Source organism: Danio rerio, chromosome 6 (assembly GCF_052040795.2).
Source record: "Danio rerio strain M-AB ecotype USA chromosome 6, GRCz13ab, whole genome shotgun sequence".
Classification (NCBI taxonomy): Eukaryota; Metazoa; Chordata; class Actinopteri; order Cypriniformes; family Danionidae; genus Danio; species Danio rerio.
The window spans coordinates 15,051,518-15,066,897 of NC_141026.1; the positions used below are offsets into that span (position 1 = coordinate 15,051,518).

The following is a 15,380-nucleotide window of genomic DNA, read 5'->3' on the forward strand; positions in this document are numbered from 1 at the left end:
TATCATGTGTGTAAATTTATAGGGTGTATTGTGTGTGTCTATATGTATGGAGTGTGTATATGTTATAGGGTGTATTGTGTGTGTCTATATGTATGGAGTGTGTATATGTTATAGGGTGTATCGTGTGTGCATATGCATATAGTGAGTCGTGTGTGTATATATAGTGTATCGTGTGCATATGTATTGAGTGTATATGTATATCATGTGTGCATATGTATGGAGTGTATATGTATTGTGTGCATATGTATGGAATGTGTACATGTATAGGGTGTTTCATGAGTGTGTTATCGTAGTTGGCTTCATTAATTCCCAGTAGATCAGTGGATTCGTCACTCACCTCTCATGCCAGAGACCGGTGTTCTATCCCAGCTACTGACAGGAGCACATTATGTGTGCATATTTAATGAGTGTAATTTTCTGAGTTTATCATATCTGCATTTGTGCAAAGTGTATATGGATTTAATGCATCATGCGTGTATATATGTATGGAGTATGTACATTTATAGTGTGTGACTTTTTGTATAGTGTTTATATGTGTGCATATGTATGAAGTGTATTATGGAGTGTGTTATTGTTGTTGGCTTCATCAACTCCCAGTAGCTCAGTGAATTCGTCACTCAACTTTCAAGCCAGAGACCGGGGTTCTATCCCAGACACTGACAGGAGTCCATCATGTGTGTTAATGTAATGAGTGTAATGCATGAAGTTTATTATATTTGTATGCATATGTATGGAGTGTGTCATGTGTGCATATGTATCAAGGTTGTATTGAGTGTTTCGTATACGTGTAGAGTGTATCATGTTTGTGTATCCTATATGCATGTGTGTATGTGTATCTTGTGTGTCTATTTGCATAGAGTGTATCATATGCTCATATGTATGGAGAGTGTATGTATATAGGGTGTATTGTGTGTGTCTATTTTTATAGTGTTTATATGTTAAGGGTGTATTGTGTGTGTCTATATGTATAGAGTGTGTATATGTTATAGGGTGTATCGTGTGAATATGCATATAGTGAGTCGTGTGCATATGTATAGTGTGTGTGTATATAGTTTATTGTGTGCATATGTATTGTGTATATGTATTGAGTGTATCATGTGTGCATATGCTTAGGGTGTATCACGTGTGTCTATATGTATGATCTGTGTAAATGTATAGTGTATGATGTGTGCATATGTATGGAGTGTATACGTATGGAGTGTATTGTGTGCATATGTATGGAATGTGTACATGTATAGGGTGTATCATGAGTGTGTCTGTTTTGAGTGTTTATTTGTATAAAGTGCATTACGTATGGGGTGTATCATGTGTGTATATGTATGGAGTGTATTATGGAGTGTGTTATCGTTATTTGGCTTCATGACGTCCCAGGAGCTCAGTGGACTCGACACTCATCTTTCACGCAAGACACTCAGGTTCTATCCCAGACACTGACAGGAGTGTGTGTATTGAAAATGTAGTGTATAGGGTGTGTCTATTTGTATGGTGTATTATTTATAGGGTTTATTGTGTGTGTCTATTTGTATAGTGTTTATATGTATAGGGTGTATTGTGTGTCTATATGTATTGAGTGTGTATATGTATAAAATGTATGCATGTGTATCGTGTGTCTATATGTATGGTGTGTCATATATATATATATATATATATATATATAGTGAGTGTCTTCTGTTGAACACAAAAAAAGGTATTTTGAAGAAAGCTTGTTGCTGAGTCGAATTACTCTGGAGTCACAGTAACCAACATTTCTCTATATTTTTTGTGTGTCTCTGTGTGTGTTCAACAGGAGATAGAAACAATAGAACTTTCATTTTATATTCATAAAAGTTATTTTTAATCATATTTAACTTAAGAGTCTTTTAAGTTTCATTGTTTATTATATTCACATTTTCACTTTTTGTCATCATTTGATCATGACCAGTTTCCAAACCAGTTTGTGGCTTTCTTTTTTCTGTTGAACACAATGGAAGATATTTAGAAGAAAACTGGAAGCCTGTACGCATTGACATTGTTTTTGTCCTACTATGGAAGTCAATGTTTACAGATTTTAAATTTTCTTTAAAATATCTTCTTTAATATTCAACAAAATAATGAGACTCATAAAGATTCAGATACACTTGAGGCAGAGGAAATGTTAAGTACATTTTTATTTTGGGGTGAACTATCTCTTTAAACCACTTTATCTCATGGTTGGTTCAAAGAAAGCAGACGGTGGTGTTTATTCACAGAATTAGGTACAAGTAGACAGATGATGTCCAAAAAGTAGGGGCAATGACACAGGGAAGCCAGTGGTAGGGACAAGATGGCACCAAAATGAACAGCCAGCCAGAAGTAGAGTAACGGTGGTCAAAACAGAGCTAGATCCCAGAGCAAGCCACGCAAACTCCAGACTGGCAGGCCAGGAAGTAAGGACACGGGATAGGACTGGAAAAGTATAAGACACGAGACAGGACATTAAACAGGCAGCACTAATATACAATAAAATAATAAAACTAAATCAAAAACAAAAAATGAAATCAAATATAAATCCTAGTAGAAAGAGAATTCGACTGACTAGGGCTATCTGTTAAAACTGAAACTGCAATAAAGACTTCTACAATCTTAAAGAGAGAAATTAAACAATCAAAAAATCTACTAATAATCAACTACTAACTACTCTTTAAGGACACAACATGGAACGAAACAGCAAAGAAATGAAAACACACAGCACAATATATAGAACAAAGCACATGAGAGACAGGTAAAAACAATCAGGATAACAAGGTCTAAACAAGAGGGTAACTTAAAACAAGGAGGAAAGACAAGAGGAGCACATGGCCAAAACAAATTAAGACACAGCAATGTAAACAAGCACAGGGCAAACAGGGAAACATTAAACACTGACAGTACAGACAAGACTATCAGGTCAGGACCATGAAACTTTATCTGCTCCTCTTCTTCATGTACAGGAAATGTGCAACACTCATCTTGAGAATTATTTTGCACAGATAACAGCATTTCATGTGTTTAATTTGATTTATTGTAATTTCATTTATAATTTTTTCTATATTTTTATTAAGTTTTTGTTGTTAAACCTGAGGTGCCAAACTCGGTTCCTAGAGGATGGCAGAGTTTAGTTCCAACTCTGCTTCAACACACTTAAGTTGAATTACTACGTTTACATGGACACCAATAATTCGATTTTAATACGATTGAGACAATACTCTTATTAAGAGTTAACCATGTAAACAGCGGTTTTTTTATCATTAATTTAATCAGAAAAAAAAAATTCTCCCATATTTTCTAACCCAAACACTTACAGGAGTGCATCTTGTGTGTATATGTAATGAGTGAAATGTATTGAAGGCATCATATCTGCATTTGTACAAAGTGTATATGGATGTAATGTATCATGTGTGTATATATGATATGGAATATCATGTGTGTATATGTATGGAGCATGTAAATTTATAGTGTGTGACTTTTTGTATAGTGACTATATAGTATAGTGTCTATGTGGATTGAGTAGCTCAGTGGATTCGTCACTCACCTTCCACACCAGAGACCGGGGTTCTATCCCAGACAGTGACTGACTGATCGTGTGTATTAGTAATGAGTGTAATGTATGAAGCGATTTTTTTATCATTAATTTAATCAGATTAAGTTTATAATTGAACTGAAGAGAAATCTAATTAAGACGTGTAGAGTATGCCGATTTTAGTCGCATTATTGATGTACATTACTATGGAACCACGGAAGGGACGTAGTGGAGGAGAAAAAAATTGTCTGGGTGAAATAAAAAAAAATGGGTGAAAGAAAAAAATAGGTAGGAGGAAAATATATATTTCTAAGTTTTTGCGTTCCCTTGCAAAAAAAATGTTTTGCGTTATCTAGCAAAGATGTTTTGTGTTCTCTCACGAGACTGTTTCTCCCCAAACACTTCCTGTTCACTTCAAGAAGCGCATCTGTCAGTCAGCGCTTATATATGCATTCACTGGTTCAGAGGTTGCATATGAAAGGCGACGATCGACACACAGTAATAATGTAAAGAAAGTGGGATAGAATGGAAAAATGCAGAAGAATTTCGGCAAAAATGGGAGGGTTTGCGTGAGTGAAGTGAACAGGAAGTGTTTGTGGAGAAACAGTTTTGCGAGAGAACGCAAAACTACTTTGCGAGATAACGCAAAACTTTGGGAGGGAATGCAAAACATTTTTGCGAGGGAACGCAAAACTTGGCGAGAGAACGCAAAAACTTAGAAATATATATTTTCCTTCCACCCATTTTTTTTTCTTTCACCCATAAATTTTTTTTTTTTACAGTCAATTTTTTTCTCCTCCACTACGTCCATTCCGGGTTCCGTAGTTCTCTCGCAAAGTTTTGCGTTCCCTCGCAAAAATGTTTTGCGTTATCTCGTGTTATTTGTGTTATTCTCCACAAACACTTTCTGTTCACTTCACTCACATAAACCCTCCCGTTTTGGGCAAAATTCTCCCATATTTTCTATCCCAAACACTTACAGGAGTGCATCATGTGTGTATATGTAATGAGTGGAATGTATTGAAGGCATCATATCTGCATTTGTACAAAGTGTATATGGATGTAATGTATCATGTGTGTATATATGATATGGAATATCATGTGTGTATATGTATGGAGTATGTAAATTTATAGTGTGTGACTTTTTATATAGTGTCTGTGTGGATTGAGTAGCTCAGTGGATTTGTCACTCACCTTTCACACCAGAGACCGGGGTTCTATCCCAGACACTGACTGACTGATCGTGTGTATTAGTAATGAGTGTAATGTATGAAGTGTATTTGTATGGAATGTATAATGTGTGTATATATGACATGGACTATCAAATGTGTATAGTGTATGTGTTGTATATGGTGAGTCATGTAAGCATATGTATAATGTAAATATGTATGGAGTGTATCATGTGTGCATATCAATGGAGTGTGTAAATGTTTTGTGTGTGTATGTATTGAGTGTGTACATGTATAGGGTGTGTCGTGAGTGTGTATATGTATAAAGTGTATCATGTGTGTAAATGTATAGAGTGTATCGTGTGCATATGTATGAAGTGTATCGAGTGCATATGTATGGAATGTGTATATATAGATGGAATATCATGCATGTAAATATATAAGGTGTATTTTGTCTATTTGTATAGTGTGTATCCCAGACACTGACAGAAGTCAATCATGTGTGTATATGTACAGAGTGTAATGTATTGAGTATATCATATCTGCATTTGTATAAAGTAAGATGAAATGTGCCGTGTGTATGATATGAAATATCATGTGAATAATATGTATAGAGTGTATATATGTATAGGGTGTATAGTGTGTGTCTATTTGTATAGTGTTTGTATGTATAGGCTACATCAAATAACTGCCAGTAGCTCAGTGGATTTGTCACTCACCTTTAACTCCAGAGACCGGGGTTCTATCCCAGACACTGAGAGAGGCGCATCATGTATATGTAATGAGTGTAATGTATGAAATGTGTCATATCTGCATTTGTACTATGTGCATATATGGATGATGGAATATCATGTGTGTATATGTATAGATTATATAAATGTATTGGGTGTGTGTATATGTAAATTCAGTCATGTGTGCATCTGTATAGTGTATATATCTATGAAGTGTATCATGTGTGCATATGTATTGTGTGTGTCTATTTGTATAGGGTGTGTGTTTACATGTATAGGGCATATTGTGAGTGTGTAAATGTATAGGGTGTATTGTGTGTGTCTATATGTATGATGTGTGTAAATGTATAGAGTGTGTATATATAGAACGAATATCATGTGTGTAAATGTATAGGGTGTATTGTGTGTGTCTTCGTTAATTTCCAGTAGCTCAGTGGATTTGTCACTCACCTCCCACGTCAGAGAACAGTGTTCTATCCCAGACACTGACAGGAGTGCATCATGTGTGCATATGTAATGAGCGTAATTTTCTGAGTTTATCATATCTGCATTTGTGCAAAGTGTATATGGATTTAATGTATCATGTGTGTATATATGATATGGAATATCATGTGTGTATATATGTATGGAGTATGTACATTTATAGTGTGTGACTTTTTGTATAGTGTTTATATGTGTGCATATGTATGAAGTGTATGATGGAGTGTGTTATTGTTGTTGCCTTCATCAACTCCCAGTAGCTCAGTGGATTCATCACTCACCTTTCAAGCCAGAGACCGGGGTTCTATCCCAGACACTGACAGGAGTCCATCATGTGTGTTTATGTAATGAGGGTAATGTATGGAGTGTATCATATTTGTATGAAGTGTACATATATGGAATGTATTGTGTGTGTGTGTGTGTGTGTGTGTGTGTGTGTGTGTGTGTGTGTGTGTGTGTGTGTGTGTGTGTAAATGCATAAGGTGTATCAAGTGTGCATATGTTTAGTGTATATATATGGAGTGTATTGTGTATCATGTGTATATGTATAGGGTGTATCTTGTGTGCATAAGCATATAGTGAGTCATGTGTGTGTATATATAGTGTATATGTACAGAGTGTATCGTGTGCATGTGTATTGTGTGCATATATATGATATGTGTACATGTATAGGGTGTTTCATGAGTGTGTTATCGTAATTGGCTTTGTTAATTCCCAGTAGCTCAGTGGATTTGTCACTCACCTCTCACGCCAGAGACTGGTGTTCTATCCCAGACACTGACAGGAGTGCATATGTAATGTGTGATTTTCTGAGTTTATCATATCTGCATTTGTGCAAAGTGTATATGGATTTAATGTATCATGTGTGTATATATGATATGGAAAATCATGTGTGTATATATGTATGGAGTATGTACATTTATAGTGTGTGACTTTTTGTATAGTGTTCATATGTGTGCATATGTATGAAGTGTATGATGGAGTTTGTTTTTGTTGTTGGCTTCATCAACTCCCATGTGGCTCAGTGGATTCGTCACTCAACTTTCAACCCAGAGACTGGGGTTCTATCCCAGACACTGACAGAAGTCCATCATGTATGTATATGTGATGAGTGTAATGTACGGAGTGTATTATATCTGCATTTGTATGAACTCTATATGTATGTAATGTATTGTTTGTATATATGACATGGAGTGTCATGTGTGTAAATGTATAGGGTGTATTGTGTGTGCCTATTTGTATAGTGTTTATATGTATAGGGTGTATTTTGTGTGTCTATATGTATGGAGTGTGTATATGTTATAGGGTGTATCATTTGTGCACATGTATCGAGTGTATATGAATGGAGTGTATCATGTGTGCATATGTATATAGTGAATCATGTGTGCATATGTTTAGGGTGTATCATGTGTCTATATGTATGATGTGTCTAAGTGTATCGTGTGCATATGTATGGGCTGTATATGTATGGAGTGTATCGTGTGCATATGTATGGAATGTGTGTATATATAGATGGAATAGCATGTGTGTAAATGTATAAGGTGTATTGTGTCTATCTATTCGTCACTCACCTTTCAAGCCAGAGACCGGGGTTCTATCCCAGACACTGACAGGAGTGCATCATTTGTGTATATGTAATGAGTGTAATGTATGAAGTGTATCATATCTGCATTTGTATGAAGTGTATTTGTATGGAATGTATTGTGTGTATATATGACATGGAATATCATGTGTGTATATGTATGGAGTATGTAAATGTATTGGGTGTGTGTATATGTATATGGTGAATCATGAGTGCATATGTGTAGTGTACATATGTATGGAGTGTATCATGTGTACATATGAATGGAGTATGTATTGTGTGTCTATTTGTATAGACTGTGTGTGTATATGTATTGAGTGTGTACATGTATAGGGTGTATCGTGATTTTGTATAAAGTGTATCATGTGTGCGTATGAATAGGGTGTATCATGTGTGTCTATATGTATGATGTGTGTAAATGTATAGAGTGTATTGTGTGCATATGTATGGAATGTGTATATATAGATGGAATATCATTGTATTGTGTGTGTCTATTTGTATAGTGTGTATCCCAGACACTGACATGAGTCCATCATGTGTGTATATGTATAGAGTGTAATGTATTGAGTGTATCATATCTGCATTTGTATAAAGTAAGATGGAATGTGCCGTGTGTATATATGATATGGAATATCATGTGCGTATATGTATGGTGTGTGTCTATTTGTATGGAGTGTATAATATGTATGCAGTGTATATATGTATAGGGTGTATTGTGAGTGTCTATTTGTAAAGTGATTATATGTATAGGGTGTATTGAGTGTGTGTATGTTATAGGGTGTATCATGTGTGCATATGTATAGTGTATTGTGTGCACATGTATATAGTGAGTCATGTGTGCATATGTTTAGGGTGTATCGTGTGTTTCTATATGTATGATTTGTGCAAGTGTATCGTGTATCATGTGTGCATATGTATGGACTGTATATTTATCATGTGTGCATATATATGGAATGTGTGTATATATAGATGAAATATCATGTGTGCAAATGTATAAGGTGTATTGTGTGTGTCTATTTGTATAGTGTGTATATGTTATAGAGTGTTTCATGTGTGCATATGTTTAGTGTATATATATGGAGTGTATCATGTGTGCATATGTATATAGTGAGTCATGTGTGCATATGTATAGGGTGTGTCTATTTGTATGGAGTGTATCATATGTGCATATGTATGGAGTGTGTATATGTATAGGGTGTATTGTGCGTGTCTATTTGTATAGTGTTTATATGTATTAGGTGTATTGTAAGTGTGTATATGTATAGAGTGTATAATCGTTGTTGGCTTCCCTCACCTTTCACTCCAGAGACTGGGGTTCTATCCCAGACACTGACAGGAGTGCGTCATGTGTGTATATGCAATGCGTGTTATGTATGGAGTGTATCATATTTGTATAAAGTGTATAAGGATAGACTGTATCGTGTGTGTATATATGATATGGAATATCATGTGTGTATATGTATGTAAATTCATAGTGTGCGTCTATTTGTATAGTATTTATAGGTGTGCATATGTATAGAGTGTGTTATCGTTGTTGATTTCATCAACTCTCAGTAGCTCAGTGGGTTCGTCACTCACCTTTCACGGTTCTATCCCAGACACTGACAGGAGTGCATCGTGTAATGTATGGAGTGTATCATATCTGCTTTTGTATAAAGTGTATATATAATATGGAATATCAAGTATGGAGTATGTAAATGTATTGGGTGTATGTATATGATTATTGTGAGTCGTGTACATATGTATAGTGTGTATATGTATTGTGTGTGTTTATTTGTATAGGGTGTGTGTATATGTATCGTGTGTGCATATGTATAGGGTGCATTGCATATATGTATGATGTGTGTAAATGTATAGAGTGTATCGTGTGCATATGTATGGAATGTGTGTATATATAGATGGAATATCATGTGTGTAAATGTATAAGGTGTCTATTTGTAAAGTGTGTATATGTTAAAGGGTGTATCTTGTGTGCATGTTTAGTGTATATATATATATGGAGTATATCATCCGTGCATATGTATATTGTGAATCATGTGTGCATATGTATAGGATGTGTATTTGTATGGGGTGTATCATATGTGCATATGTATAGATGTGTATATGTATAGGGTCTATTGTGTGTGTCTATATTTATGGAGTGTGTATATGTTATAGGGTGTATCATTTGTGCATATGAATGGAGTGTATCATGTGCATATGTATATAGTGAATCATGTGTGCATATGTTTAGGGTGTATCGTGTGTGTCTATATGTATGATGTGTGTAAGTGTATCATGTATGTATATGTATCATGTGTGCATATGTATGGAGTGTATATGTATGGAGTGTATCGTGTGCATATGTATGAAATGTGTGTATATGTAGATGGAATATCATGTGTGTAAATGTATAAGGTGTATTGTTTGTATTGTCTTTCTTTTTTCTGTTGAACACAATGGAAGATATTTAGAAGAAAACTGGAAGCCTGTACGCATTGACTTGTTGTTTTTGTCCTACTTTGTGTACAGAAGCTGATCTGGGATCAGTTTATTGTTCGGAGCGCGTCTGTCAGTCAGCGCTTATACATGCATTCACTGGTTCAGAGGTTGCATATAAAAGGCGACGATCGACGCACAGTAATAATGTAAAGAAAGTGGGATAGAATGGTAAAATACAGAAGAATTTTGGCAAAAACGGGAGGGTTTATGTGAGTGAAGTGAACGGGAAGTGCTTGTGGAGAAACATCTTTGCGAGATAACGCAAAACTTTGCGAGGGAATGCAAAACATTTTTGCGAGGGAACGCAAAACTTTGCGAGAGAATTGCAAAACTTAGAAATATATATTTTCCTTCCACCCATTTTTTTTTCATTTCTACCCAGTCAGTGCAGACCACAGACACCTGCATCGTGAAATGCAGAGTTTTTTTGTTTTCATTCAGCATGCGGTATGAACTTCCAATAAAACATAACACTTCCAGCAGTTTTTAGTTGCATCCAATATCTCGTTTGTCACAGAGATAGCGCGGTGACGCAATGACGTTAATCGAATTATGTGCTATAACATGTACGGGATCATGAAAGTAACACTCAAAAAGCAACTCACTGAAAACACCTTAGTCTTATTATTCTTTTAATTAGATTAAAGCAAATAATTCGATTACTGATGTTCATGTAAACGTAGTCACTAAAGTTTGAGCTTGCGAAATTCTCTTGTACGGTGCTGTGAAAAGGGACGGGAGTAAACAAGATGGTTAGACATTTAAAAAAGTGAGCGACTGATCTATATTTAAGATTTCTGTCCAGAGAGGTCATGTTTTGATCCTTGATTGGTCTCACACTGTCAAGTGATGCGATTTCGCAGGTCAGAGTTCACCAAGCTTGAACTTTGCATTGCAACGCAGCAAACTGCGAAATTGCCGCATGAGCTTGCGTTTCCGGCAGTATATGGGGAGAAAAGTCCTGTATGACCAAACTTTACCTGTAGATTTCAAACAAGCCTGAAGGACTCAATTAGTTTGATCAGGTGTGTTTAATTAGAGTTGGATATTGTATACTCCACTGGATACTCAATACTGTACTTACTGAGGTAATAGGTTTTGGATATTCAGATGCAGCGTCTGCAGAACACAAGAGGGCAGCAGTAGCTCATCAGAGGAGCATTCACATTCAAATGTTTTTGCTCAATACTTAGGGAACAGGTTTTTGTTGGTAAATTTTCTGGCCAACTCCATGGTGCCAAAAAGCAGTTTCCCTATTCAGAATTCAGCATTTATTGTCTCATGCACAATGTGGAAACATGCATCTCTGTACAATTATTTATTTTATACACTATATCTAGCTGTCCACAATAGAAAGCCCAAGTAAGACAAGTACGTACAACAAATACAATAAAATATATATGCGCACACACACACACACACACACACACACACACACACACACACACACACACACACACACACACACATTTTAATAATAAAAATGATAAACAACATAATAAGATAAAGAAAAACTAATGTGTAAATAGAAGTGTGGATGGACTATGTAATATAGACATATAGAATATCTACATCTATTATAGACTATGTAAAACTGCATGTAGTGCAATGTTGACTGCAAAAATCTGCCAGTATAGGATCAACCTTTTGTGTAAAAAAAAGTATAATAACTGTAGTGCAAATAAATCATTCATACAGCAGAAGTTAAAATAACTGTGTGGCGAGAGATGGGTGAACAAACAAGTTGCAATAATAACTGTCCGGACATCTTTAAGATAAATTAGGTCAGCCTAGTCCACTTAGGAGTTCGATGCCCAAATGGCAGAGGGGAATGAAGAATCGTTCGAGGTTACAGAAGTAACCCTTCGTTCCCCGAGGAGGGGAACGGAAGTGCCATGAATGGGAGGATTCGGATCAGAAGCCGCTTATCTGGAGAGTATTGAACGGGCCAATGAATGAAATTAATTGGCAGCGTAAGCTTGCGCAGGTGTGCGACATCTGCAATCATCTCAGCATATAAGCACACCTGAAGCCAGCAGACGCCATCCTTTTAAGCTGAAGAGACTTTCAAACAGCTAAGGGACAGTCATTATGGCGACGGAATATGGCACTTCCGTTCCCCTCCTCGGGGAACGAAGGGTTACTTCTGTAACCTCGAACGTTCCCCTTCGGTTGGGGAACTTCAGTGCCATGAATGGGAGAATATGGAAAGCGCCATAATGACTGCACCTTACCAACACCCCCGATGAGGAGATAGTCAAGCAAGCGTGACGCACCCACATCATGGGGGGCGCGGTCCTCCAACGTGTCCCTGGCCCTAATTTATCCTACTTCAACAGAAGTTTTACGGATTTAGATATATTTTTTGGGAAGTCGTGAGCATCTAGATAATTCTAGGAAATACGACAGTACGTTGGGAAGCGTGCAATCCCGATAGGGAGGACGCTTGCGGAGGCCATCCGTTACCCAAGGGGGGGATAGATGGCAGAATTTACCTATGGACTAGCCCTAAAAAGGGGGAGTACGCATAGCAAAGAGTGGTTAGCGGAGAGGGAAGACACGGGTCCGCCCAGGGGGGGGACTTAACCGTGGCGGAATAAGCATATGGGATCGCCTAGTGGGGATCACGCATAGCAGGCACCTATACCCAAAACGCGGGCTGACCAGCGGGCAGACCTACAACGTAGTGGGCCAGCAAGTGACTCCTCCGCTGAGTCAGTGCTGGGGGCCACGGAGGAATCTGCAGGGCTCACCTGACGGGGAACTTTACTGACAGATAAAAAAGGCGCACGTACCTCCGTGTTAGGGAGAATGGCGCAGCAAGCGTGTTTCAACACCCTACCGAGTTGTCTCCTCAATCACCAAAAGGTTACCTAATACCCTTGAGGAAACCGGCTCCACTCGCAGATTGTAAAACCTTGCAAATGTGTTGGGTGTCGCCCAGCCCGCAGCTCTACAGATGTCTGTTAGAGAGGCGCCGCGTGCACGCGCCCAAGAGGATGCAACGCTCCGAGTGGAGTGTGCACGTACTCCCGGGGGACACGGCTGACCTCGACTCGAATAAGCGAGTGAAATGGCATCCACAATCCAGTGGGATAATCTTTGTTTCGATACGGCACTTCCCTGCTGCCGACCGCCATAACAGACAAAGAGCTGCTCAGATGATCTAAAATTCTGAGTACGGTCCACATAAATGCGCAGAGCGCGAACTGGACAAAGTAAAGAAAGGGCTGGGTCTGCCTCCTCCGGGGGCAGCGCTTGCAGGTTCACTACCTGATCTCTAAAGGGGGTGGTAGGAACCTTGGGCACATAACCGGGGCGGGGTCTCAGGATAACGTGAGAGTAATCCGGCCCGAATTCCAGGCACGAGTCACTGACCGAAAATGCCTCCAGGTCCCCGACCCTCTTGATGGAGGCCAACGCAACCAGCAGAGCTGTCTTCAGGGACAGAAATCTTAGAGATACTGATTCGAGTGGCTCAAAGGGATCGGATCGCAGACTCGTGAGAACGAGGGCGAGATCCCAAGAGGGCATGAGAGGGGGGCGAGATGGATTAATTCGCCTAGCACCCCTAAGGAACTGGATGACCAGGTTATGCTTTCCCACGGTGCCGCCAGCTACCGCGCTATGATAAGCGGAGATGGCGGCCACGTAAACCTTGAGAGTGGAGGGCGACAGCCTGCTGTCCAACTTCTCTTGAAGGAAAGAGAGCACAACACTAATCTGGCAATTTCGGGGGTCTTCTCTGCGAGAGACGCACCATTCAGTGAATAGACTCCACTTCAGGGCGTAGGCGCGCCTCGTGGAGGGGGCTCTAGCCTGAGTGATGGTATTAACCACCGCAGTCGGTAGGTTACCTAAGTCTTCCTCGCGTCTAGGGACCACACGTGGAGGTTCCAAAGATCGGGGCGAGGGTGCCAGATGGTGCCCTGTCCCTGAGAGAGTAGGTCCTCTCTCAAAGGGATCCGCCAGGGGAGGGCCGTCGCGAGGAGTGAGAGCTCTGATATCCAGGTCCGGTTGGGCCAAAGGGGCGCAACTAGCAGAACCTGTTCCTCGTCCTCCCTGACCTTGCACAGAAACTGCGCGAGCAGGCTCACTGGGGGAAACGCATACTTGCGCATGCCCCGAGGCCAGCTGTGGGCCAGTGCATCCGTGCCGAGAGAGCCCTCGGTCAGGGAAAAAAACAACTGGCAGTGAGCGTTCTCGGGGGAAGCAAACAGATCGATCTGGGCCTCCCCGAATCGCGCCCATATCAGCTGAACAGACTCGGGGTGGAGTCTCCATTCTCCAGGGCGTAACAGCTGTCGTGAGAGCGCATCGGCTGCACGATTGAGCGTGCCTGGGACGTGAATGGCGCGCAGCGATTTCAGCCGCGGGTGACTCCAGAGGAGCAGACGGCGGGTGAGCTGAGACATGCGGCGAGAGCGCATACCCCCCATGCGGTTGATATACGCCGCCGCCGCCGTACTGTCCGTCCTGACCAGCACGTGTTGCCGCTCCAGCACCGGTAAAAAGCGGTGGAGAGCGAGGAACATTGCCAACAGCTCTAGGCGATTGATATGCCAATGCAGCTGGGCACCCTTCCAGAGGCCCGCAGCCGCATGCCCGCGACACACGGCCCCCCAACCCGTGTTGGAAGCGTCTGTTGAAACAACAACATGGCTGGACGCCTGTCCTAGAGGCACACCGGCCTGTAGGAATGAGGGGTCGTTCCAAGGGCTGAGGGCGCGGCGACACAGCGCAGTAACCGAGACCCGGTGTGTGCCCGCGTGCCATGCGCGTCTGGGGACCCGATCGTGAAGCCAGTGCTGAAGTGGTCTCATATGGAGCAACCCGAGCGGCGTGACGGCGGCTGCGGATGCCATATGCCTCAGGAGCCTCTGAAAGAACTTCAGTGGGACCACTAGTTTGCTGTCGAGCTCCCTCAGACAGTTCAGCAACAGGCGAGCGCGTTCCTCGGAGAGGTGCGCTACCATGGTGATCGAGTCCAGCTCCATCCCGAGAAAAGAAATCCTCTGCACGGGGGCGAGTTTGCTCTTTTCTCGGTTGACCTGAAGCCCCAGTAGGCGGAGATGCCGAAGCACCTCGTCCCTGTGCACAATCAATTGCTCCCGCGAGTGGGCTAAAATCAGCCAGTCGTCGAGATAACTGAGTATGCGAATGCCCGCGAGCCGAAGGGGCGCTAGGGCACCCTCCGCGAGTTTGGTGAAGACCCGCGGAGACAGAGAGAGCCCGAAGGGGAGGACCTTGTACTGCCACGCTCGACCCTCGAACGCAAACCGCAGAAATTGGCGGTGGCGTGGAAGAATGGAGACATGGAAATACGCGTCCTTCAGGTCTATGGCTGCAAACCAATCCCGAGGACGAACGCATTGGAGAATGCGCCTCTGCGTGAGCATTCTGAACGGCAGCTTGTGCAG

At 40.6% G+C, this 15,380-nt stretch overlaps 1 protein-coding gene across 11 annotated transcripts in view; it reads right to left on the reverse strand.

The window, feature by feature from the left end:
• Window positions 1-2,129: 2,129 nt before the first annotated feature.
• The window catches only part of inpp4ab (inositol polyphosphate-4-phosphatase type I Ab), a 142,854-nt gene continuing 129,603 nt past the window's right edge, over window positions 2,130-15,380 (reverse strand). For all 11 annotated transcript variants that reach the window (XM_087256168.1, XM_087256165.1, XM_087256152.1 and 8 more), the window contains one exon: window positions 2,130-2,424. In XM_087256168.1, coding sequence (XP_087112294.1) covers window positions 2,358-2,424 — 67 coding nt within the window. In that variant the 3' untranslated portion in view covers window positions 2,130-2,357. The remainder of the gene's footprint in view (window positions 2,425-15,380) is intronic.